General features: G+C 37.6%; 1 protein-coding gene across 1 annotated transcript in view; it reads right to left on the minus strand.

The window, feature by feature from the left end:
* LOC136854424 (uncharacterized) overlaps positions 1–19,098 on the minus strand; it is a 66,859-nt gene extending 47,761 nt beyond the window's left edge. The window contains exons 1-2 of the mRNA XM_067130720.1: positions 18,857–19,098; positions 8,324–8,444 (exon numbers count right to left, since the gene is read on the minus strand). Coding sequence (XP_066986821.1) covers positions 8,324–8,444; positions 18,857–18,939 — 204 coding nt within the window. The 5' untranslated portion in view covers positions 18,940–19,098. The remainder of the gene's footprint in view (positions 1–8,323; positions 8,445–18,856) is intronic.
* Between the last annotated feature and the right edge of the window lie 4,807 nt (positions 19,099–23,905).

Consider the following 23,905-nt stretch of genomic DNA (forward strand, 5'->3'; position numbering starts at 1 on the left):
AATGTTGACAACGGTAAAATTTTTTCGTTTCAATCAATTTATAACGCCAAAATAAAACTGTTGTCGTTACCAAAGCCATTTTTCTTGACTCTCACATTATTCTTCAACTTTTCCTCTACATTTTCGTATATTTACAAAGTAATTTCTATGAAAAATAACCGAGATAGGGCTCTTCAAAAAATCTTTTTCTAGCGATAATTCTCACCATACGCCGGCAGAGCGCTCTGTTTCTTCCCTTTTTTCTATCAATTTTTTTCACCAGCTGGACTTATTCGTTTTCCATTCTTTTATGTCGATATTTAGAGAATTTTGTTGGCTTTCTCATAAAAAATAATTCATTCGCCTGACATTCATAGTTTTTGAGTTACTTAATGAAAATATGAAAATAAATAAAGATTTTTTTTTTTTTTTCGCAATAACTCACATTTTTTTGTATTTAGAGGGCTGGGACTCTTATTCTGACTATTCCACCATAAAATATAAACATTTAGAAAAAGGACAGCAAAATGAACGTTGTTGGCATAAAATTTATATTTTTGCTGAATTTTCGAAATAATTATTTTTTCAAGACTTTGTCGAAGCGCTCCCAGACACATTGGGGCTCACATGTGCCCTCAGTGATGTGATAACTATACAGATATGAAAGGGTTAAAATGAGGCTAGAGAAAGTTAAGTGTTCAATTCAAATTAGGTAAAATTCTCAGGCACACTTCTTTGATGCAACTGCTATATCTCAAATTAAAGTTTAGAAGACAGATTATCCACTGTAAAAGATTGGTTTGTGTTTAAACAATTCCTTCATTTACAAACAAATACTAATTTTCCATGAAACTAGAGCACACTTGGCATGGAGGTAATTCTGCAACACTGTTATGTTCAGTGTAAATTAAAATTAATAATGGAAAATTAAGATTTAATTTTCTAAGTTTCGGCAATCTGTTACCTGTATCCATTATATAGCTTTTTACTTTTGCTGCCAAAATTGGTGGTTTTCGACAGACATGAAACAAAAGAGGAACACTCCGTTTTCTATGAATATACTGCCTGTTCCATCTATATACCTTAAAAATATATGGCTTACAACTAAAACCCTAAAAGCTGTAACCTCAAGCTATACTGACATATATTCAAGGTTATTTTATTTTCTCATACAGTTTTTAAGCTATAATCCTGGCTTATTTGTTCTTTTTAAGATAGTAAAACAGTTGGAATTTAAGTGGACTATTAGTTAATTCACAATTACCTAAATATTTAAATATGCATTAAAAATTGTCCAAATTATATGTGCAATCAACAGTGATAAAATATTGACTACAAAAATTTCAACCTTCAGTTAATCAAGACAGCACTTAAATGGTCTGAAAATGCAATTGTAATCTAACTCTCTACAGCTCTAGCATATTCAATCATGTAGAGAATTTTGCAACAAATTGGAAGTCTCTAGACAATAGAGAGAGAGATGAGTGAATTTTTAAAAACTTTACATCAAAAAAAAAATTACAAAATTTCAGAAATTGGGACAATTTTTTTTAATTTTTGCACTGTTTTATGCTAATAGATCAATAATGTTTTATAATACAAATGTATAAATTTCATTCTGTAAATACAGAAAATACAACCCATATTGATAACTTGCTGTGTTTTTAGTATGGAAAAACTAAACCGATAACTGCAAAATTTAAGCTGTTTTTGTGAACCGAAATGGTCAAAACACATTTTAATTTAGCATTTTATTGATCATTTTGCATTTGTTTAAAATAAATTATTCTAAATTAGTAAACCATTTTTTTATCATAATAATGTAAAACATGAAAACAAAATGAAAATATAGTCGTAATGCTTGCACCAAACATTTGAATTAAGTTTTATATATTCACAATTTCTTGGAGATAGTACAACAGAAAATAACTCATGGTTAACTAGCTTTTATCAATTTTGAAATATCCATATAAATCACGACTGCACTGTTTTGAAAACAAGCAACTTTAACTCGACCGAAATGGTAAAAACGCAATTATAACAAAACTCTTGATAACTAGTAATATTCAATCATGTACCTTCATTTTGCAACAAACTGGAAGTCTCAGCTGTCATTTTATTAAATAATTTCATGAAAAAACTTTTACCTTGTGGTCCCATACACTCGGTGAACATCTCAGGTTCTTTAAATAATTGTTGTAATGTTTGCATCTTTTACATTAGTCGTTCAAAACTTTTACATCCCAAAATGAGCTTCCATGTGATTAGAACATTAAAATAGCAGGATGGAGTCATTTTTTATCATTTTGTAAGTTTTCACAGGATATTATTATTAAAATTTCAACCTTCGTCAACCCTCCAAAGGGCCTTGTTAAGTTCAGATTTTTTCCAAAACTCTTACATTCTAGTAATATTGGAAGGATCTATATCCACTAGAGAAGAAACTAGACTTATCTCTATCTTCTTGACCAGGTGTTAATTCTAAAGAAAACCTAAATTCAAGGCTGTTATGTTTACTCACTCCTAACATCCCTTTGTCGTGTTAATTTTGCAATTTTATATTAGTCATTACATAAACTTTTATATGAAAATGTGATCACATGTACAATTGTCAGAATCGAAATAACTCTGTGATGATCCAGTTTTGTCTTTTCATACAAATACCAATAGAAAAATTTGGTTTTGCACCCAACTTATCTTAAAAATCTAAAAGATTTGATAAGGTGATTGAAAGAATATTCAATCAATTAGCTTGCCAAATACAGACGGGAATCCAGACAATACCATTTATGGTGAACCAAGAAAAACAAACCAAAATTTCAGAGAACTTATATAAACAGTTGGATAATATTTTCTGTGTTAAAGAATGACAACCTAACTATTTTTCTGTGTTGCTTTGATCGTTTTACAATTTGTTATATACCAAAATCTTTTGCAATGGGTGTAAATACAAAGAAAAATAAATAACAATTATTTCAATTTTAACTCACAGCCAAGTAGCCCCATAAAATTATACGATAAAATTTTTTTTGCTCATCAGAAATACACTTATATATGATAAACCCTTTTTTTTTCTCTCTTACAAACATGCAATATGAAAAAAGTTACCAAAATGATTTATAATCTTGAAAATACATCTGTGATTTTTGAAAAACATTTTCTCACCCTTTTAGGATGAGGTGGGGCCATATACAAGATCACACAGCACCATAGAAACACAAGTTTAGGACTAAATGGTTAATAAAACAAGCCTACTGCAGAAAGCCACGTTAAGGCTGGAAATTACCATCTCATTCAGCACAGTACTCACAAACAGTTTCATCTAGTCCTAATTAGTCAAAAATGGATGTTTCATGAAAAGTTACTGAGTGCAACTTCATATAAAGATGTAGGCAATTAGCATAAGATTATTTGGCTCATGATCCTTAGGCTTATATAAACATTTTAAATATCAGCCTTATTGAGGATGTCGATTTACTTTCCCCAGATATTGTTAAAAGCTTATCTGATCCTAGGTACTTCCTAAACTAAGCCACCTTAGGTTGCTAATAAACTGACAAGACAACCATTAGCTATTAATCTAGAGATACAATTAAGAGATGTTACTACCTAGATTATTGTTAACTGAATAGCTAAAATCTTTTCCATATTAATAATAAGTTGTCAAAAAATTTCACTTAGAACATTTAATTATTTTGACAATTTTCAAACAAAAAAAACACTAAAAATGCTATACAACTGAGTATTTTCCGGTTTTATCACAAATTATAAATTCCAAATTTTAAAATAAAACTTTTAAAATACAGTAATTATCTTGCTAATTTTCATGTTTCCAATACTGATAAAAAAATGGAGAAAAAGTGAATTTTTCAGACAAACAATGTGAACCATTCCACAGAGACCAAACAGAGATAGTGAGTCCTTGGTCTTTAATAACCCAGTTTAAACAAGAGGGGCAATGCGCAAGCTCACAATTTCTTTTCTTGCAGTTTTTTGACTATTCTTTTTTTTTTGCTTTAAGATTTAACCTTTATCTTTGAAGGGACTGTCTCCTCAGTCATCAAAATTCTAATCCTTGATGTGGGGGTTGATCTCAATCATTCCTTGGCCAAGACCACTAGGCAACTTCTTTGATTTTAGTTTGGTCACCATGGAGCTCTAAGGACCTTTTGTCTATATTCCAGGACAAATGGCAACATTTGATTTCAAAAACAGGATACTGTCACAGGACAAAAGCTAGAGGCCATTAATTTCAGACACTTAAGATAATGAGTAATGTGAAAATTTTCCAGTCTAATGGAGAAGTTAGAATTTGCAAATTAATAATGATAGTCAAGACCTGAACTATACAACCTCTAAATGCCCAGTACTGTAGTATAATTCCTGGTTGTTAAATATAACTGAATAAAAGAGATCACTGAATCATAAATGACAAGATGAAGCAGATTTAAAAGTGGAAAAGAGGTGGTGTACTGTAAAATAAATGAAAACAAAACAAGTCTAAATGAATGGAAGACCATAAAAACTATGATGCATGCCTTCTCAGCAAACTTAGGTTTTCCCTAAAACTCTGAAAGGAAATATTGGAGAAAATTTCAATCATTTAAAGAAAGCCAAGTACTATTGTTTATCCCTAACTACAGCATGGTTTTCCATTATATTGTTGTTCATAAAAACACAGCAGTTCATTTCTCATTTTTAAAAAGTTTTTGGCATGCAAAATAACAAGATATGCCACTGACTGGTCCTCCATTAAACTACTTTTAACAGCATCACATTGAGCCACCCAACAATGAAACTCATAATTTAGATATCAAATAGTTATCTATGTATCATTTGCATATTTTATAATTATTTCCCTATAATAAAACATTATAATAACGTAGATGGTATTAAAAGTATTTAATATTATAACAGTAATGGAAATAACAAATAATCAAATTGACCATAAATAGAGGGGTGAAAACTTATTTGTCCATTACACACATTAGCAAAGACACTGCATCCTGAGTTTAGAAAAAAACATGTTACTTTACAGCAAAAGGATTATTTACTTTATCACAGTTCACTTTAATTATAAGTTTGCAATGGTCTGGCTCAAGTATGATTATCACATCCCTCATAACAGTACCAAGAAAATGGGCTGCCTGTTGATATATTTTAATTATGTAATAATACTATTAAAATGCAAATTTATTGATGGTAACATGTGCTATTTCTAACTTGTCTCGATCGTTACCCACCATTCTTACCCCTAATAAACACTCAAGGTCATCAAATCATTGTTTCATCTTTAAATCATAAAATATTTCAAAATGAAATCTTGTAAAAATAAAAATGAGAACAGCGTAAAATATAAACAAAGGGAGGAAGGAGTGTGTGTGTTATAGGCTTCAACATATGCAATTCCCCTCTTGTTCAAAAATTTTTTATAAAGTATTTCTTTTTTTTTCTTACAGAAACAAAAAGACATTTCATAACAAGTTTCCCTCAGAGTGCTGCATATATCCTTTTCACAAAAGTGGAAAAAGCATAAATATAATAACAAAAACAAAAAGCTCTCAACTCATCCCACAATGCATTGACAAACATCCCAGCCAGATTGAAACTGCTTTAAGCTCCACCCAATTTCAAAACAACCCCTTTCTCTGAGAAATTTTAATACAACCTTACTGGCCTCCTCTCCCACATTGCCAACCATCAGTAAACCGACAAACTTCTTATTTGTTTGACAAAACCCTTTAAATTGACTTTAAATGTAATGCAGTAATTACCTAAATTTCTAAGTTCTGTTCAGCATCCCCAACCTTTCAGAGAGCAGTTTATTCAAACTTTCAAAAAGTTGATTTGTATATGTTTGCTCTTTGGCACATCTAGTCTTTTGCTGTTGGATAATGAAGATCTGTGATAATCAGAGATTACTTGCATCAACTCTGTGACTGTAGGGATTTTTTTTTAAGACCTAATGTTGGATCCAGGTTACTGACAAGCTCACCTTAACCACCCATCTTCAGAGCATATATTCTTCTCCATACAGTTGGGAGGGAAAGTGAGAGGAACAGTAAAAGCAAGGACAATTAGAGGAACAGTGAAAGCAAGGACAAAGATAAACCCAAAACCCAGCAAATGGGTGCATTAATTATAATCATTCTCTTGACATTCCACCATGGTGCCTGCTTTTCTGATCACTGACAAAACAACCTTTTCAGCCACGTCACATTTACTAAAGATGAGTTTTACAGATACTGTAATGACAAATCACTGACAAGAATATTCAATCTAGCCACAGTGACTGGAGCTTAGCATCCTGATTCCCTTTAAAGCCTAGGATAAGATTAATTCTAAAATCTGCAATAAGAAATTTTTCTGGTACTCAAATTTTTGTTCAATAATTTAAGATCAAAAGTTAGCAGGTGAAGAGGCTCAAAAAGGGTCAAAAATTGTTGCAAACGTGGAATATAGAAATTTTTGTCCGACATTTTTTAGTGCAACTGAAGAAGACTAACTGTACACAATTCATAAAATGAGGTGTATACCTGAATAGATGACCTCTCTTGAGTATTGTGTTGGAAACCCAGCAGTGGTGACTATGGAAAAATGTGTCATGAGCCATAGAGAAAGATCATGGCTTCAGATCATACAAGAGAACCAACTTTACCCATGTAAAGGAAGAACTTCTCAAGTTCTCAATATCCTGTTAAGGTTGCCATAAGAACATCGTTGATCGCTGTGATGTGCAAGCTTTCACGCAGGCCATTAACCATTTCCAGAGCCAGAGAGCAATGACCAAACAAGCAATCAAAGCATCAATTTCTGGCACTTGATGCTGCTCTTGAATTCCAGTAACTACCGCTTATCATAGGCAATCTAAAAACATTGCCCGTGAAGATATCTGGGATTAAATTCTACAATGCAAGTTTAAATATGTTGCTCACAAATTGTTATTAAATAATAAAGTACTGTAATTATGGAACAATATGCGTGAAAATGGCTTATTTATGATATTGCAAAGTCATTAAAATGTAAAAGTTGATTTTCAATTATATATAAAAACCTGTTGACTGTCAATTAAATAAATTAAATTGTCAAACATTTTGTCTTGTTGTCCTTTTCAAATGTTGTTTGTCATTTAATAGTGTGACAAAACGATTGTCAAACAATTCGATACAATGTCAAAAGACTTATCACTCTTTGTCATTTACATATGAATAACTGTCAATAAATATGTTAAAATGTCAAGAATGTTTGTGAATTGTCAATGACTATGGAAATATTGTCCCATCTAAAGTGTGAAATGGTGTACTTATACACAAGCACAAATATTCATGACTGAGACACTGTTGGCCAAGAATAGTTCTGATGGAATATGGCTGAGCACTTTATGCTACTGTTACTTGTAATCTGTTCACATTTTTCCAGTTCAGTGGTTCTGTCAACTTCAGAAAAGCTTATTTAACATAATCAGTGAATTTGAAAAAACATTTTCAAAATCAATGGACTGGAAAACTAAAATAATCAATATTTGGCCAGCTGAAAGTCACACTACATCAATGCACCAAGACAATCATATGTACACAGGCAGAATTGAAGGTTTAAAAGAAAGCCAATCAACTGAAATATTGTAGTTCTTATTTTTAAAACTTATTTTTTTAGATTTAAAAGGTTTGCTTGAGCAAAATTAGGGTGTTCTTGATTTAATGGCACTAAAAACTCTCTCAAATAATTCTTGAAAAATGTAAATCAACAGTAAACTCCCTATATTCAGTAACAAATAACATATCAGAATAAGAGAACAAATAGAGTAGAGAGAGACTTTTACAATATTAAATATACCTGGCCTTAAAAAATTTCAATATAATCAAATCTAATCTGACTAATCCAGTTTTTAAAAAATCTAATTAAACAACCTTACTTGAGATTACAAAATCTGACAAAATAATTACTACAGCCTAGAAATTAGTGAATAATTATAATCTGTCTTTTCCATTATCATGAACAAAATATTGGTTTAAGCATTAATAGTACTAGAGAGAGAGGAATAAACAATGATATAATGTGAGATTCCTATATAACTTTGAATCAGATGAAGAAACAACATAAGGTATTAGTCAAAAGAACCAATATATTATTCAATTTCACATCAAAAGCTTTTTGAAAAATTACATGCAGTTACAGTTTGGGATTTATGATGGCAATGTTATATTAATTTAATATTCTGAACTGCAATGAAAAACCACAGCTTACCATGATCTAAAGTAGACCATGGTTTTATTTACTGGAGGCATAAAGGAAAATGAGGTTTAACCACACAATTATCCATGAAAATAAAATACATAAAACTAACCCATCTCTGAAGGGGAGAAACACTGGTAAATTGCTGGCAAGAAATGGGCTTATCCAGCCATTTCACTGTGGCAATGCTCTTTTCTACCTTAAAAAACCAACAGTTAACTGCAACATGCAGTCTGTTAAAAATGATAAAAAAATTACAAAAAGGTAGAAATAAATCTTGCAAGAACAACTACAGCCATGAAAAATAATGTATTCTTGGTCATTAAAAGTACAGTTTAAAAATTTTGATGTTGAATAAAATTCTAATACTGGATGCTATAATTCACCGTTCCACTACCTTAAGACAACTCTCAATTACCCATCCCACTATAGGTTTCAATTTTAACAGCCAGGCCTTGTTTTGCCAATAAGCTGCAGGTAAAATCTTGTCACTTGAGCTACCATAACAAAACGGTTGGCAGTGAACGCTGACACAGGTGTGCGCCCGACATTTACCCATTTTCATCAATTGCTTTATTCAAGGTCAAAAAGTTGATGTGGGGAAAGGAGGGTGGGAATCATTCAGGTGTTCAGGTAAATTTCACAACCTATTAGTTTTATTATGAAAACTTCATATTGCAATACACTCCCTGAACACCTGAATTTTTGATTAACAACATTTAGAGGAGGAGGGATCAATTCTATTGCACAAAATCAAATAAATGCCTTTTGACAACCACAGAGATGGTAAATCACCAATCTGCTCTGCATAAAATATCCGTTTAGTCATACACTCACCATATCAATCAATGCTTTCAGTAAAAAGTTAAAACTAAGAGAAAACATGTTGGAAGACTGGCTAAGAACAACTCCAGTCAGGTCAGGTTTAGGTCAAATTGCACCAACTCTTAAAATCTTGATTTCATGAGGTCAAACAAACAATGGCTCTTCAGCGTCCCATTTTCATCGCTAGACATGTTGGAGGAGAATTGAGGCAGAGTCAGGCAGAGTACTCATGAAAACTGTCCCAACCTCCTGAACATGTGGCTCTTCAGAACCTCCCATGATCAGAGTGCAGAGCCAGAGATGGTGTTCCCAATCCTCTGAGAATCCATTTAAGCCAAACACCCCCTTTTACAACCGGTTTCAGAGATGGCAGCTTACCGATCTGCTCTACATAATATATCTATTTTAGTTATACACTCACCTTATCAATCGATGCTTTTGGTGACGAGACATGCTGGAGAGTACTTTGATCGCCCGTCAGGTCCGTCGACCTCCCATGTGGTTCTTCAGAACCTCTCATGTATGAGGAGTACGGTGAACCTCCCATGTGGCTATTCATAGCCTCTCATGTATGGAGAGAAATGAAGCAGTGTGGCAAGTCGCTGATCCTCCGGATAAGGCCTGACGATTGACGAGCGAAGAAGTATCTCAGCGCTGACAAAATAGCCTAGCCTACTAGCGTACCCCCTTGGACTCTCGTAGGAAAACTATCAAAGACTAGGATACTTAGAACGTACTAAACCTAAGTTCATGTGATTATACTATCACTGTTGCCTAAGAATTCTAAAGACTAAAAGGAATTCCTCTATCTGGTTAACCTAAGAATCTCCTTACTAAGTGAATACCACCTCAGCTAAATGAACGCACCCTAGATAATAGACTTTGCCGCTACACATGAACTAAGAGAATAACCTCCAAACCTCCACTAAGTGAATACCACCTCAGCTAAATGAACGCACCTTAGATAATAGACTTTGCTAACACGCAATAAGGTGAATCTGAATGATCTCAGAGTCATTGGTAAACACTGAGATGGACTTCCAACTATAAACTGAAGTTTGATGTTCCATTCTCACATTCAAGCTTTGTGGAAATGAACCGCCTGGCTCAGAATTCATCAAACCGTCCGACAATGTTTTTCACTGAACCAAATACCCGATTAATAACTCACTTTTCACACAGGTCTGTCGAACCGTCATAAATAAATGAAACCCCCTTAAAATAACCCTCCGAACCTCCGTAGCATTTTTCAGGGTTTCAGCTAAATGAACGCACCTCTTAAGTAAAAGTAATCGTGGACATCTCTAAGTAAAATGAGTAAACACTGGACTTCCAAGTAGCTGCTCTCCAGAATAGAAGGCACTAAATAATTCCTTAGAAAGGAAGATGAAGTGGACATACTCCAAATACTGTGCGGTCAGGAAAATACAGAGCTGAAGACAAACGAAGAACAACCCTGAGAAGCCTGGGAAATCACCTCCCTCGAAAAGTAACTAATCGCATTCTTTGACAGCGGACGGGAAGGATTCCATGGAGAGACAAGAAGTGCGTGCAGAAGCAGACGGAGTTTCCCAACCTTTGATAAACAGACTTTAATGCTTGCACCGGACAAAGATATCTCCGCTGGATTGCCGGTAACGAACATCTGCAGATAAAGAACTTTAAACGAACAAGGCAGAGTTTTAACCTACAACTCTGTCTTCGCCACAAATTCCGGAAGACAGACAAATATGTATCATTTCTCGCATAGGAACCCAACCTAGAAAATGCCTGAAGCTCGCCCAACCCTTCAGCTGAAGCTAAAGCCGTAAGAAAAAGCAACTTCTTGGTAAGTGTCTTAATGTTATAGTTTCAATGGGTTCAAAGGCAGGGGAACGCAAGAAAAATATTGAAGTACTTCCAACAAGTCCCACGGAGGGGCCTGAGTCGGCAAGATAGGACGTTCAATCTTAAAAGAAAGTAATAAATCATCGATTATCTTACTACTAGAGATTTTAGGAAGGTGGAAACAAATTGTACCACTAAGGGTCGAGCGGTAGTAAGCAATCACCAAATACGAAAGACCCTTGACTTTCCAAAGGAATAAAGGAAAATCAGCTATTTGGCTATGGAAGGTCTATAGATGGACTGACCTTCCTTACGACACTAACTTCTATACCTTGTCTAGCTGAACCTGGTAAGGCTCACGGGCTGACTTTCTCAAGCTGAAAGAAAGCTGTCTAGACAGCTTTAGGGAGTCCGGACTGTCTAGCTGCTCTCTCTACAGTCGCCCTGCAACTAGGTACAGCACGCGAGGGTTTAATGATAATGGTGAGAATGCGGTCGTCTGAGAACAACTTTCGCATGAGTAGGGACATCAGAACTTTCGTAAGGAGCTCTAGGAGTTGCAGAAACCAAGCGTGTTAGGACCAGCAGGGAGCTATTAGAGTCATAGACTTCCTGACATTCTCCCGCAATTTCCTTATTACCTGATGAATGAGACTGGATGGAGGAAAAGCATACACCTGCATGTGATTCCAATTTGTAACGTCACATCGGTGCCTATCGACACGGGGACCCCCATTGGTGAGAAATAAACCGGAAGACAATGGTTTAATCACGTCGCAAATAAGTCCACAGTTGCTGGCCACTTCCAGAGAACCTGACATATTACTTCCTGAGCCAAAGTCCACTCCCCCCAATACCTGAACGGGGAGCGACTTAGCAAATCTGCCCGTATTTTGAGACTCCCGATATAAATTGGGAAGAAGAGACACTTTTCACTCTTTGCACCCTCTCAGGACTCTCTGTGCTATAGTATTGAGTTCTGTTGAGCCTGTTCCCCCCAAACCCCGAAGTTCTTCAGATACGACACGGCAATTATGCTGTTGCTAAACATAGCCACTACTCTGTTGCGCACTAGGACTGAAAACAACTGAGGGCTTGCTTTACAGCACTTGATTTTCCCGAAGATTTATTGACTCCTCTCGTTCCGAGGCCTGAGGCCTGGGTTTCTTCAAGGTTGTTCCCCAACCTTGATCTGAGGCATCTGTGTACAGATGAACATCAGGAAGAGGGGAGTCAATAGACCTTCCCCTGTCAGATGCATTTTCTGACCACCACAGACAATCCAACAGGCAAGAATCGCTCCCCACTATAACAGTGTTCTCGTTGGCGAAAGTCCCAGCGATTCCTGAGACATACCTGAAGAGAGCGCATCCGGAGATGAGACCCTGGAATTAAAAGAGATAGAGACATTCTCCCTAAGAGGCTTCTCCAAGCTGGTACTGGCCGTTTCCTATTGAACAGGAACCCTTCTACCTGCTAAAGGACCAACTGGATCCTCTCCAGGGTTGGGAAAACCCTCAAAGGAAGAGAGAGAATCCTTACCTGAATATGTTAAAGAATTCCATAGAATTCCTCGCTCTTACTAGCTCCTCTGGAGAGGAAGCCAGTTAAACGATCAATACAATCAACTAGATACCTCAACACTCTGTAACCCTCAACGATGCATAATTGCTTTGTACACGGAGACATGAGTTAAGATGCATAATTGCCAACACCGGAGACATGAGAAAGAAGACCATGTTCGTCATACTGGCTACATCATCATCCTTGAACAAAGAATTAGCTAAGGCTAATGGTGTTCTAAGCAATCCCTCTTATGAATGTCCAGATACTGAGGGGGAAGATGACCAAGATAGAAATTTCGACTTTCCTGCTCCAAACGTCGTAGACGGCCAAAGCTTTCGCCTGGTGAGCCAGAACCCTCGAGATAAATTTATTAGGCTGCAAACAGCCATGGATCCGAAGGGGACATAGCCATCACTCTTTAGAACCCCATTACAGTAAACCTGACCGCATCCAGAAAGAATGCACAAGAGCCTCAGTCTGATTGCGCACCACATCCTCCAAGCACCTGCTTCCTAAGAGAAGTCCCTACGAGCCGAGACGACACCGGTGACCTAGACAGGATCGTCTCAACCGATTCATTGAATGGCAACCTGACACCTGCCAAAGGGCTACCTCGAACTGCATAAATCTTCTTACTCAGAGTGAAGAGAAGAGTCCTGTCTATTAGAAGCCACTACCGATGCTAAGCGAACGTCCGCCTCCTCCAAAGCCTGGCTAACCTGATCGAACCAAACCAGCCAACACGAAAAAGAGGCAGGAGCTGGCTTAGTGACATAAAAAAAAAAAAAAAATCGGAAGGTCTGGAACTCTTGCTTGAGGGTATGAAGAAGTAACATACTTAAGCATGGGTCTGTAATCATTACTGCTGACAAGAGGACATTCTAAGTCCACAGAATCTCCTGCACCTCCGGATAGGAATCCTGTTCCACAATGTCCAAATGGTCTAAGACCGACGAAGGAGGAGTAACTGAACAAAGCCCGCACAACGATGAAGAGTCCACAAACAGTCCACCCTAACCAGAATGCTGAACACCCACACCTAATCATGTACCTGGAGCTGAATCCGCATAGTTGAACCCGCCGGGAAGAAGAGAAGGCTGAACCGAGAAACCAGGAGCCAATTCCCCCTCATTACCAAGGGAAAGACGAGCGAGAATAGCCAAACCCACATTGCTACACCCTGGGGGAGGATGCATAAACGAAACCGCTTGCAGAGGGACAGAAGAAGATGAAGAAGAAGGAAGGAGAATGAAAGAGGGAGAAGCTACCCTCAGAGTTACCGCCACGGAAGATGCAGGCAATGAAAGCTGCAGACCACTCGAAGAAGGTACCGCACACCCTGCCAAAACCAAGGAGCACAAACGCAGAACTGGAAGCGACAGGCAAACCCTGTGAAATAACTAATACTACCGGAACACCCGCTTGAAGTGGAAGCAAGGGTTGTGCATACCTGAAGGGATGGAACAAGAGATCCCTGCAGCCAAAATCTGCCGAAACAGGGTTTTGCCTGTCCAGGAAGCTCCTCCTACCGGAGAAGGCTGTACTGAGGAAGGAAAGGCAGGAGACAGAGGAATAGCAGAAGAATAAAAAAAGTTACCTGAGAAGAGGACTTCCAAAAGTCAAAGAAGGAGGGAAAACGAAAGATGCGGAAGCCGCAGTAAAGACCGGAGCAGAAGAAGAAGAGGCCGAAGACGAGACTGAAAAAGTAGCAGCAGAGAATGTGGGAGCAGGAGATGAAGCAACAGATAACCCGACTGTACTGAGGAAGGAAAGGCAGGAGACAGAGGAATGGCAGACACATAAAAAAGGTTACCTGAGAAGAGGAAATGCCAAGAGTTGAAGAAGGAGGGAAAACGGAAGATGTGAAAGCCGCAGGAAAGACCAGAGAAGAAGAAGAGGAGACTGAAAAAGGAGCAACAGAGAATGTGGGGGCAGGAGATGAAGTGACAGATAACCCAGAAGAAAACTTAGAACGAAGGGACATAAGGTACACTGATCCGTCCCCCTCGATAATCCTGAAACATATCTGACATGAATTCTGGACACTACTGTGTCACATACTCTCTAATGTTAGAGAAACCACTGAAAAAAAAAAAAAATAACCTCTCACCATAGGTCTGACCCGTTTGAAAGACCCAGCAAATCCGCCTTATATTCCGCCACATCCAATTGCAGGTCCCGCAAACTACTTTTAGAAGCCGAAAGGACACACCATAATCCACCTTACTAGATGGAGGAGCAGGAAAACACAGAGAAGGGGGAAACCACAGTAGAAGATTCAGAAACAGTCGGAAGTGAATTAGGAGTTAGAGCAGAAGGATTCTGCACCACCGAAACTGAAACATTAACTTGAGACTTTGAGCCAGACCGAGAAGAAGTGATGAAGGCGAAACTTTTGCCGGAGCACCAAAAAAAAATCACTCAAACCCAAAACCAGAACCCGTCCAGGAGAACGACTGCATCTTTACTACCTTTTCCTCACTACCTAACCCAGACCTATCCTCCTTTATCATACCTGGATCCTGATCCTGACTAACATTATCAACATTAAATTTATCAATACTACAAGAGGGTTGGGGGTGGGGGATCCTTCACCGATTGCTCCGCGCCAAGGGGCCCGGAGAACCAACCCACTCGGAGACTGCAGTTCTCCATTACCCTCAGCACCCGTTAGGGCTGGTTTTGGAACAGGCAGGGGAGCTGAAACGAAAGAAGGATTAGACATCCTAACACTACTACTATCCTTATCTGAGAAATGTTGAAAAGACTAGCTATTAAATTTTCCATACTACTGGCAATCCTATCCTCTATCTGTTTGACTACCTCTAAACTCGCTAAATCCATCAACTGATCTGTAACAGAAGCCTGAAATACGTGAGACAACAAAGAATCTGACCGACATTTGCTGCCCTTACTAGCCAAAGACTTGTGATGACGAGTGTAACCCTCCATCTCTTGTGCCTTCCAATTGGAACACTCATCGCAATGAGTCTGCACATTACACTTAACCTTCCCACATACCTGACAGAATGTCTGTCGTGTCTCAAGGTACTCATCTGTCTCTTGAAGGAAGAATAAGCGATGAGCACCAGCTTCCACCGTCATAGGGGCAGTCGAGGCCGACGTCGAAGCTGATGGCGCGGTAGTAGCGGATGAAAAAGTTCATGATGAACAAACAAGACCGGGAACCCGTGAGTCCAAATCCAAAAGACATTCCACATTGAAGATGTCCAGAAAATCCAAGAGTGAAACCGTTAAATACAATCCAGGTCTTCACCAGAAGTCCAAATTACAAAGAGAAGTCAGGCAAAAGGATTAAAACCTCGCACTGCAGAAGGAAACAACCTTCCAGCAGCGCAAACAAAAAGCAATTGATGAAAATAGGGCGTGTCAGCGCACACCTGTGTCAGCGTTGCCAACCGTTTATGGTAGCTCAAGTAACAAGATTTTACCTGCAGCATTGGTAACACTGGCTGATAAAATTCCAACTAGTGGGATGGGTAATTGAGAGTTGTTTGGGCTAGTGGGATGAAGGGCAAATTCAGGTTTTCAGGGGGTGTATTGCAATAATACCTTTAACTGACCAGGATGAACTAGCCTGATACCAAACCTGGGTTGTAGGAATATTTGGTCCTAAAAAATTCAGTCTCAAAACTTCATTGCATACTTATTTCATAAATGCTAGACAATAATTTCATGTCCTTTAACACAGTTTCAAAAATGCAAAGAAAAACTAAAATCACAATTTTTTACAGTAAATTGTATGTTTCCTAACTCTGCAAACCTGAGGTCCTTTACATTAGGAATTACTTATGGTAAAGCTGGACATGGCCGGTAAACTCTTGAACAAGGTGGTTAGGCAGTAACTACCGCCAGGTAGGCGGGAATCCCGCCTGCCTGAATGTAAACACTCCAGTATGCCTTTCGGTCCAGGTTCAGATTGAGGGGTGGCATGAGGTGGGAATACGTAGTGTAAAGGACCTCAGGTTTGTACACTGTAATTAGGAAAAATACAATTTACTTTCAAAAATTGATTTGTTCCGATACGATATACAAACCATCGGTCCTTTACTTTACATTAGGAAGACTCACTGGTTGGAGGGAGGAATCTGAGTAAGTCTCTTGGGCTACTCCTGGTTGAAAGAGCGAGGAGGACTACCGTGCCTCTGACATATTGACTGGAGTGTAGGAACTGCAAAATCAAATGAGTGAGGAAACGTAACTCATACGAAATAGGCTGGGACAACATTGTGTGTGCAGATTAGTGGGACAACATTTTGTGTGCAGAGTAGAGGGTCAGCCTCATGCATATGAACACGGCTCAAAGACATCCGTTTTCGTGAATTCCTCCCTTGTGTCCTTTCCCCCCACCCAAAAACCCTGGTTTCCCAACATCACTCCCCTTACCGTTTGATGTAGGCTTTTGCATATTCATTTTCGTGAATTCCTCCCTTGTGCCATTTCCCCCCACCCAAAAAACCCCAGTTTCCCAACATCATCCCCCTACTGTTTGATATAGGGTTTTGCATATTCACTTGTTGCGTGTCTACAGGAATTACGCCAAAATGTACATTTTTCGCGCATTTTCTGGCGTAAAAAATGCTGCACAACTGTTGTAAAGTTTTACCAGAATTGTTACATCAGGGCAGGCAGGTATTAACGTCTCCTGGCGGTAGTTAATGCCTAACCACCTTGTTCAAGAGTTTAACGGCTGTGTCCAGCCTCGCCCTAAGTAAATCCTACTAAAAGGACCAGTGGTTTGTATGTTGTGTTGGAACAAAGAAAGGTATAAAATGTAAACACACTGTATGAATCCCCCCCACCAATTCAACTGTCCAACACTGAGAGAGAGACCTGGTTCCCTCCATATCACCACTACTGTATTCCTCAAACTCCACTTGGCCTTTAGTATGCAAGCTCAAGAGGGTTTTCCTCCATTTGAAGTTTATACTATAATATGATTGGCTGGATGGTAATTCTAAGCCGGCTGTCCGCGGTGAGCTAGACTGTGGCAACTGGCGTTTTTCTATGTTATTTTACTTGCTTTACAAGAATTTAAAGTAATGTTTTGTCGGCCGGCTGTAAATAAACTGCAATTGACCTTTGACGACTACACGACTTAATTACCTAACGCGGGGTAGGTCTAAGCCGGCATTCTGCGGCAAGCCCCCCCCACCTCCCTTCCATAGCTAATAAGGCAAAATTTTAACCAGTAAACACCTCTAGGGTACTTAGGTTGGTATTTTTAGGGGTGTTTACTGGTTACAATTTTGCCGTATTAGCTATGGAGGCGGGGGCTTGCCGCAGAATGCCGGCTTAAGACTTACCCCACGTTAGTCTTCAAAGGTCAATTACAGTTTAGTTACAGCCCGACAAAATATTACTTTAAATTCTGGTAAAGCAAGTAAAATAACATAGGAAAACGTCAATTGCCATAGTCTAGCTCACCGCGGACAGCTGGCTTAGAATTACCGGCTGGATATGTATCTACACAACTGTGTCTCTCCCTACCCCCCTTTTCCTGGTATTATTTTATAAGTTGCCAATACACAATAAGAAATTGTAACCTACATTTTTGAAAAGACCTCTTTCATCAAATTACAACATATAAGGTAAGACAATACCGGTCCCCCAACCCCATAACTAATACGGCAAAATTGTAACCAGTGAACACCACTAGGTTACGTGGTATTATTTTATATTGGCAACTTATAAAATTTTACCCTTTTCCTTAGACAATCCCCTTTTTACCAAAAGCTCCACTGTAACATGGCGGATGCACGGTGCTTGCATGACAGCATTTGAAATGGCCACCGTACAATATATCATTGTCCTCTCTCCATGGTCTACCCCCACCCATAACCCAGCTATCCCTTGGGGTCATCTGCCCTGTTGGATGACGAGACTGCGCATCCCATTCCCCTCTCCCTGTGGTCAACCCCACCCAGAACCCCACTTTCCCTTGGGGTCCCCTCCCTTGTCGGATGAAGCTCTGAGGTTAATTACAGGTTACTGTCGACCCCCCAAAAAACAGAACACGGTAAATTGTTAATAAGCAAACAAAATATCACAGGAAAAGTCAATTTCCAAGGTAATAGCCTACCCAACCCCATAGCCTAGTTCCACCATGAATACTTTTAAATACAGAACCTTTAATCGTCTAAGTTCAATGTTGGTGGAAAATGCAAACCCACCCACGAGACCTGGGCTACGAGCCAGGTTGCTAACCTACTTCCGTATCCTAGGTTACAAGCCCACCGGGTTGACAAACCCCTGGCTACCATCGCGCCCAACAGACTATGTGAGTACAACATATATAAGCCAGTTTCCCCACTGGGAAGGATAAAGCCTTCAGCTCATGGTGGCTTACAGACAGGTGGCAAGGACGAAACTTGACCGCCGCCTCAAGAAATTGAACTAAGCTTACCGTATCTTCGAGTATATGACTGCAAATCCAGCAAACACTCCCGACGCCCCAGCTATAGCAGGTAATATCATGTCATAATCCATTTGCAGCTCAGGGATATTACTCAGACGCGCAACCACGGCCTCCAATCCTTCGGCTATTCTCACTTGCGACGGCTATTTTAAAATCTATGAATCTCCCGCCGGAGAAGCATAACCGCCATGACACACGTGTGGTTACACGTGACGTCATCTGCTGCCAGTGGTTAAAGCTACAGATTTGAAAGGCAATGTTGAAAACGTAGAGCGCAGACAAGGTTCAAGTTTCCTCAACGGTCGGGTTCATTCATGGGTTCCAAAAAGTTTACACAACAGTTATCATCCCATTTTGACCCCTGCCTCGCCTCATTATCTGTTATCACTCATAATTCTCAACTGCATTTTACCTGCCTAAAATTTTGGTGCCTAGATTTTGGTTTTGCGTCTTGAAACGTATGTGTGTGTGTGTGTGTGTAAGTGTGTTGTGACTATTACGAAGGATTCATTTACTTCATCTACCTTCAGTAGTTGGCAGGCGTTGGTATCCCGACATCGACGAACCTCGAGAGATTCTCTCTCTCTCTCTCTCTCTCTCTCTCTCTCTCTCTCTCTCTCTCTCTCTCTCTCTCTCTCTCTCTCTCTCTCTCTCTCAGACCCTGTACATCAAACCTATCTTACCAAAAAAAAAATAGTTTATTCTGTAAAACTAGCGAATGACAGGTTAAAGACATGGTAAATAAGAAAAATGCTAAAGGACAAAAGGAATGTTAATGATAAATGAAAATCTCTCCAACAGAACATCTTAGTAAGTACCAAAATTATAAGTGGGATTCTTTCCCATTTCACTCCCTAACCCAGATAAGTCTCCATTGTGTCCTCTTAGCCATGGGTACTTTTAAATGACTACTTCCCATAATGGCTGTGTTACATGCATGTCTGTGCAGATGCATGACTATCCCAATCTGGCCATGGTTCCGTTTTGAAACATCTGCCAAGGACGAAATACCCCTCATCAACAACAAAATCAAAAAGTCTGTAATAATATCACAACACCATGAACACATGTGAAAGCACTTATAATATAAAGGGCATAAATAATAAATCACCAAAACAATAGGAGTAGAGATGGGCCACTACAATGTTAATTAAAATGCTTTGGAACTCACCCTTTTTAGCAAGGAATCGAAGCCTGGAATCCCAATGTCTGCTACCACTGTTTCTCACCCCGCAACGAAATACATTTCACAAAATGCCTTTTCACCTAACGTCTTCCACCACGCACAAACTAATACACATATCCAGCGTACGCTTAGATTTTCACTTGAACCAGGCCGAAGTTTCTATAAGGTTCTGTCTAGAACACAGAGATAGCAAGCTGCCCCGGGTATGTGTTGCGGAATTAGCCCTTTGTTGGCCGAGTTGGTTGAGCTTCAGACCGTCATTCGATGGGCCGGAGTTCGATTCCCGCCGCCGGCTGATGAAGAGTTAGAGGAATTTATTTCTCGCTATAATGTGGTTCGGATTCCACAATAAGCTGTAGGTCCCGTTGCTAAGTAACCAATTGGTTCTTAGCCACGTAAAATAAGTGTAATCCTTCGGGCCAGCCATAGGAGAACTGTTAATCAGCTCAGTGGTCTGGTAAAACTAAGCTATACTTACTTTAGCTTGTATCCAATGGTGGCTGCATGTGCAGAAATGTTGAATAAACATATTCCTCTTACCTGGGAAATTGATAAACGTTGCAAGAGCCTATATTGTCACCAAGGTCTAAAGAATAATTCTTTAGACCTTGATTGTCGCCAGCATGTACACAGATTCCTGCATACAAACGTGCACAGTAGGCTACTCACCACACAGCAAAACATATGTGGAAAATAAGTACTGTATGTTCTCTTTGTGTTTGTATTCATAATATATATATATATATTCTATATTATATATATATATATATATATATCATATATATATATATATCGATGTTTTACTGTGACTTTTTTATAAGAAGGTTTTTAATCATTGTTATAAGAAGGTTTTTTAATCATTGCAGCATTGAAAATGCGACGATAGCAATTATGAAACGTCAGCGAATAAACTAATTGTAACGATGGTGCCCTTTCCTTCGCCTTCGATATTATATATATATATATATATATATATATATATATATATATATATATATATATATATATATATATATATATATATATATTGATAGGAGTTCATTGGTCTGTTGTATACTTTATTATCAAAATTTCGATCAAAGTCCATGTTTGCAAAGTATTCTGACAGAGACGTAATGGCAAAATTATTCTGAGAGCTCAAAGAAATTAATATTAATCGAAGACGCAGATTCGCAAAATCCCTCGAAAAAGTCGACCAATATCAAATCAGTTCTTTCAAACTTTAATCAATAATAAAGTACCCTTAAAACTTTCAACAAGAATATTATTTATAAACTTTAATTTTTAATTAATTAGAGAATACTGCCACTTATAGATTACATTAACGGGAAATTTTGAAAAGGTAATCACTAAAAATGTTATTTCTTACACAACTTTCGTAAGTAATTCAAGGTGCTACCGTGGTCCATAAAACAAAAAATACTTCATATTCAGAAAGCTCTCAAAAGAAAAAGCAAGCACTAGAACAAATACGATTACCTAATAGGCCTACTCTAGACGGATCGAGTTTCTGCGGGTCCCACTGCGAGGCACCGTGTCAGTAATGTCCTGGGGTGCTTATGCAATTTTAGCCAGAGAAAGCTTTAAAATTCAGTAACATTCAGATGCCTAGACTTATCATTTGATAACTTTTCAGTTTTTTCCCCCTTTTATCTGGATCACCTTATCATTCCCTCCTTTTGTACAGATGTGCAGAATTTCACATTGTCATTCAGTTGCATCTCACTACAGTAGTTTTATTCCCCTCCCCACCCCGCCCCCCATGCCGACTCCATCCCGCTAACGCTGTGACCCAGAATTCTATTTTTTAAATATTCTTCATCAATTCCTTGAACCTTTCGCCTTTAATTTAGTTTCACATTTTATCCATAGTCATATTATATATTTGTACTTCCTTCTTATTAAACTTACATGTTTTAATTGCCTGTACAACCCATCCACTCCAATGTTGCCTAACATCAGCACGATCGCCAGCAACAATCTAGCTGACTCTTCGCCTGATCATTTTCTGTTCCCCAGCATATATTCAAAGTATATCAGGTCTCTTTACGGACTCCAGGGTTATCATTTACTCCAAGATTTCCGTATCCATCTGAAACGTCTTCTCTTTCATGGCATATATATATATATATATATATATATATATATATATATATATATATATATATATATATATATATATATATATATATATATATATATATATATATATATATAATAAAATATGTGTATGCATGATCAGTACTAACCACAGCAAAACATCTGAGAAAAAATAAATAATAATACAAGTATGTTCTTTGCGTTCGTATTCAAACTATCATTATATACAAATCTGAAAATCATATAGGAAACTGAAAATATTAGAATAGGGTTGCTGTAAAGGAAAGTGTTGTATACGAACGTTCCCATCAATCCAACGTGACCACGGTCTCTAGAGGCACGAACTGGCAACACCATATTGCTGATGCGGTAATTGTCAGATTAAAACCTGGAATGTGCTGGCGTTGGACTTTGCTTAGCAAGAAAATCAATTGGAGCCTAAACAATAATCTTACAAAGAACGTTTAACAACTCTATTCTGCAGGTTTCTATAAAACAAAAAATTTGGTCAGGGCGGACTTATAACCTTCCAGAAACTGAGGCCGAAACTAGTTTTGCACCTTTCGACATGGTTTTACGTCCGTTGTTAAAACTGTTTTAAATAAAACATAAGGTGCTGACGTATTACTTGAAGAAACTTGTCAGCAGCCTGGGAAGAATTCAAGACTGGTAAATTACTGGTGTAACATAGTTTTACACTAATGTCAAGTTGACATTCATAGTTCACAAAGGAATCAATGTGATTCTCTCTCTCTCTCTCTCTCTCTCTCTCTCTCTCTCTCTCTCTCTTATATATATATATATATATATATATATATATATATATATATATATATATATATATATATATATATATATCACGATGTGTACCAAGTACTTGGTTATTACACAACTAATCACAGAATTCAAAAATTTACCCCACTCAACCAGATACCTGAACTCTCATAACAAAAATTACGACTGAGTACTCTAAAGGTAACAGAGATCCCTTAAAAAGCTTATTAATCACTTGAAAAATCAAACTAAGTTTATCAAAACAAGTGTGAGGTATCAACAATTAAACAAGAAATATACTAGAGCAAAATGGCATCACTCCATCAAACAACTTTAACTGCTTCCCTGGTCTTAATTCACTTCAGCAAAACTAAAGGAACAAAACATATTTATCACTTTGCTTTATGCACACAATTAATCTTATTCACTGGTGGTCAATAAATGAAACACTGTTTTTAAATATTTTAAATACAAAAATTTATTTTTAAATTCAAAATTTATCATTAGAATTCACAATCTGAAGAAATTTACTCTTACTTGAAAACAACACAAAAATTTAATTAATTCTTGAGTTAAATTATTAAACAAAACTAAATCATGAAAACTTTAATTTATCAAGAAATTTAATCAATCAAGTAAAATTTAAACTATCAAGAATTACTCAAGATTTGAAAAGAAAATATTAGTAAATGAAAATTAAATCAATTATGCAATGTTAAATTATCAAGAAACATTCAAAATGCTAAGTAAATAAATGTTAAGTCACCAATATATAAAATGTGAAAAATCAAGAGATTGCAAACACAAGAACACATGAAAATGCACAAAAAGTTTACCAAAATAATTTCACCAAGGCAAAAATTCCTCAAGATACCTATTATTATACCATGGTAATGATAAGTAAAATTCCTTTTATCTTACACAAGCTTGTGAAAACTTTCACAAAATCTGCTCAAAATGTAGCTGCTTGAGATTCA

Source organism: Macrobrachium rosenbergii, chromosome 29, assembly GCF_040412425.1.
Source record: "Macrobrachium rosenbergii isolate ZJJX-2024 chromosome 29, ASM4041242v1, whole genome shotgun sequence".
In the NCBI taxonomy this organism is placed as follows: Eukaryota; Metazoa; Arthropoda; class Malacostraca; order Decapoda; family Palaemonidae; genus Macrobrachium; species Macrobrachium rosenbergii.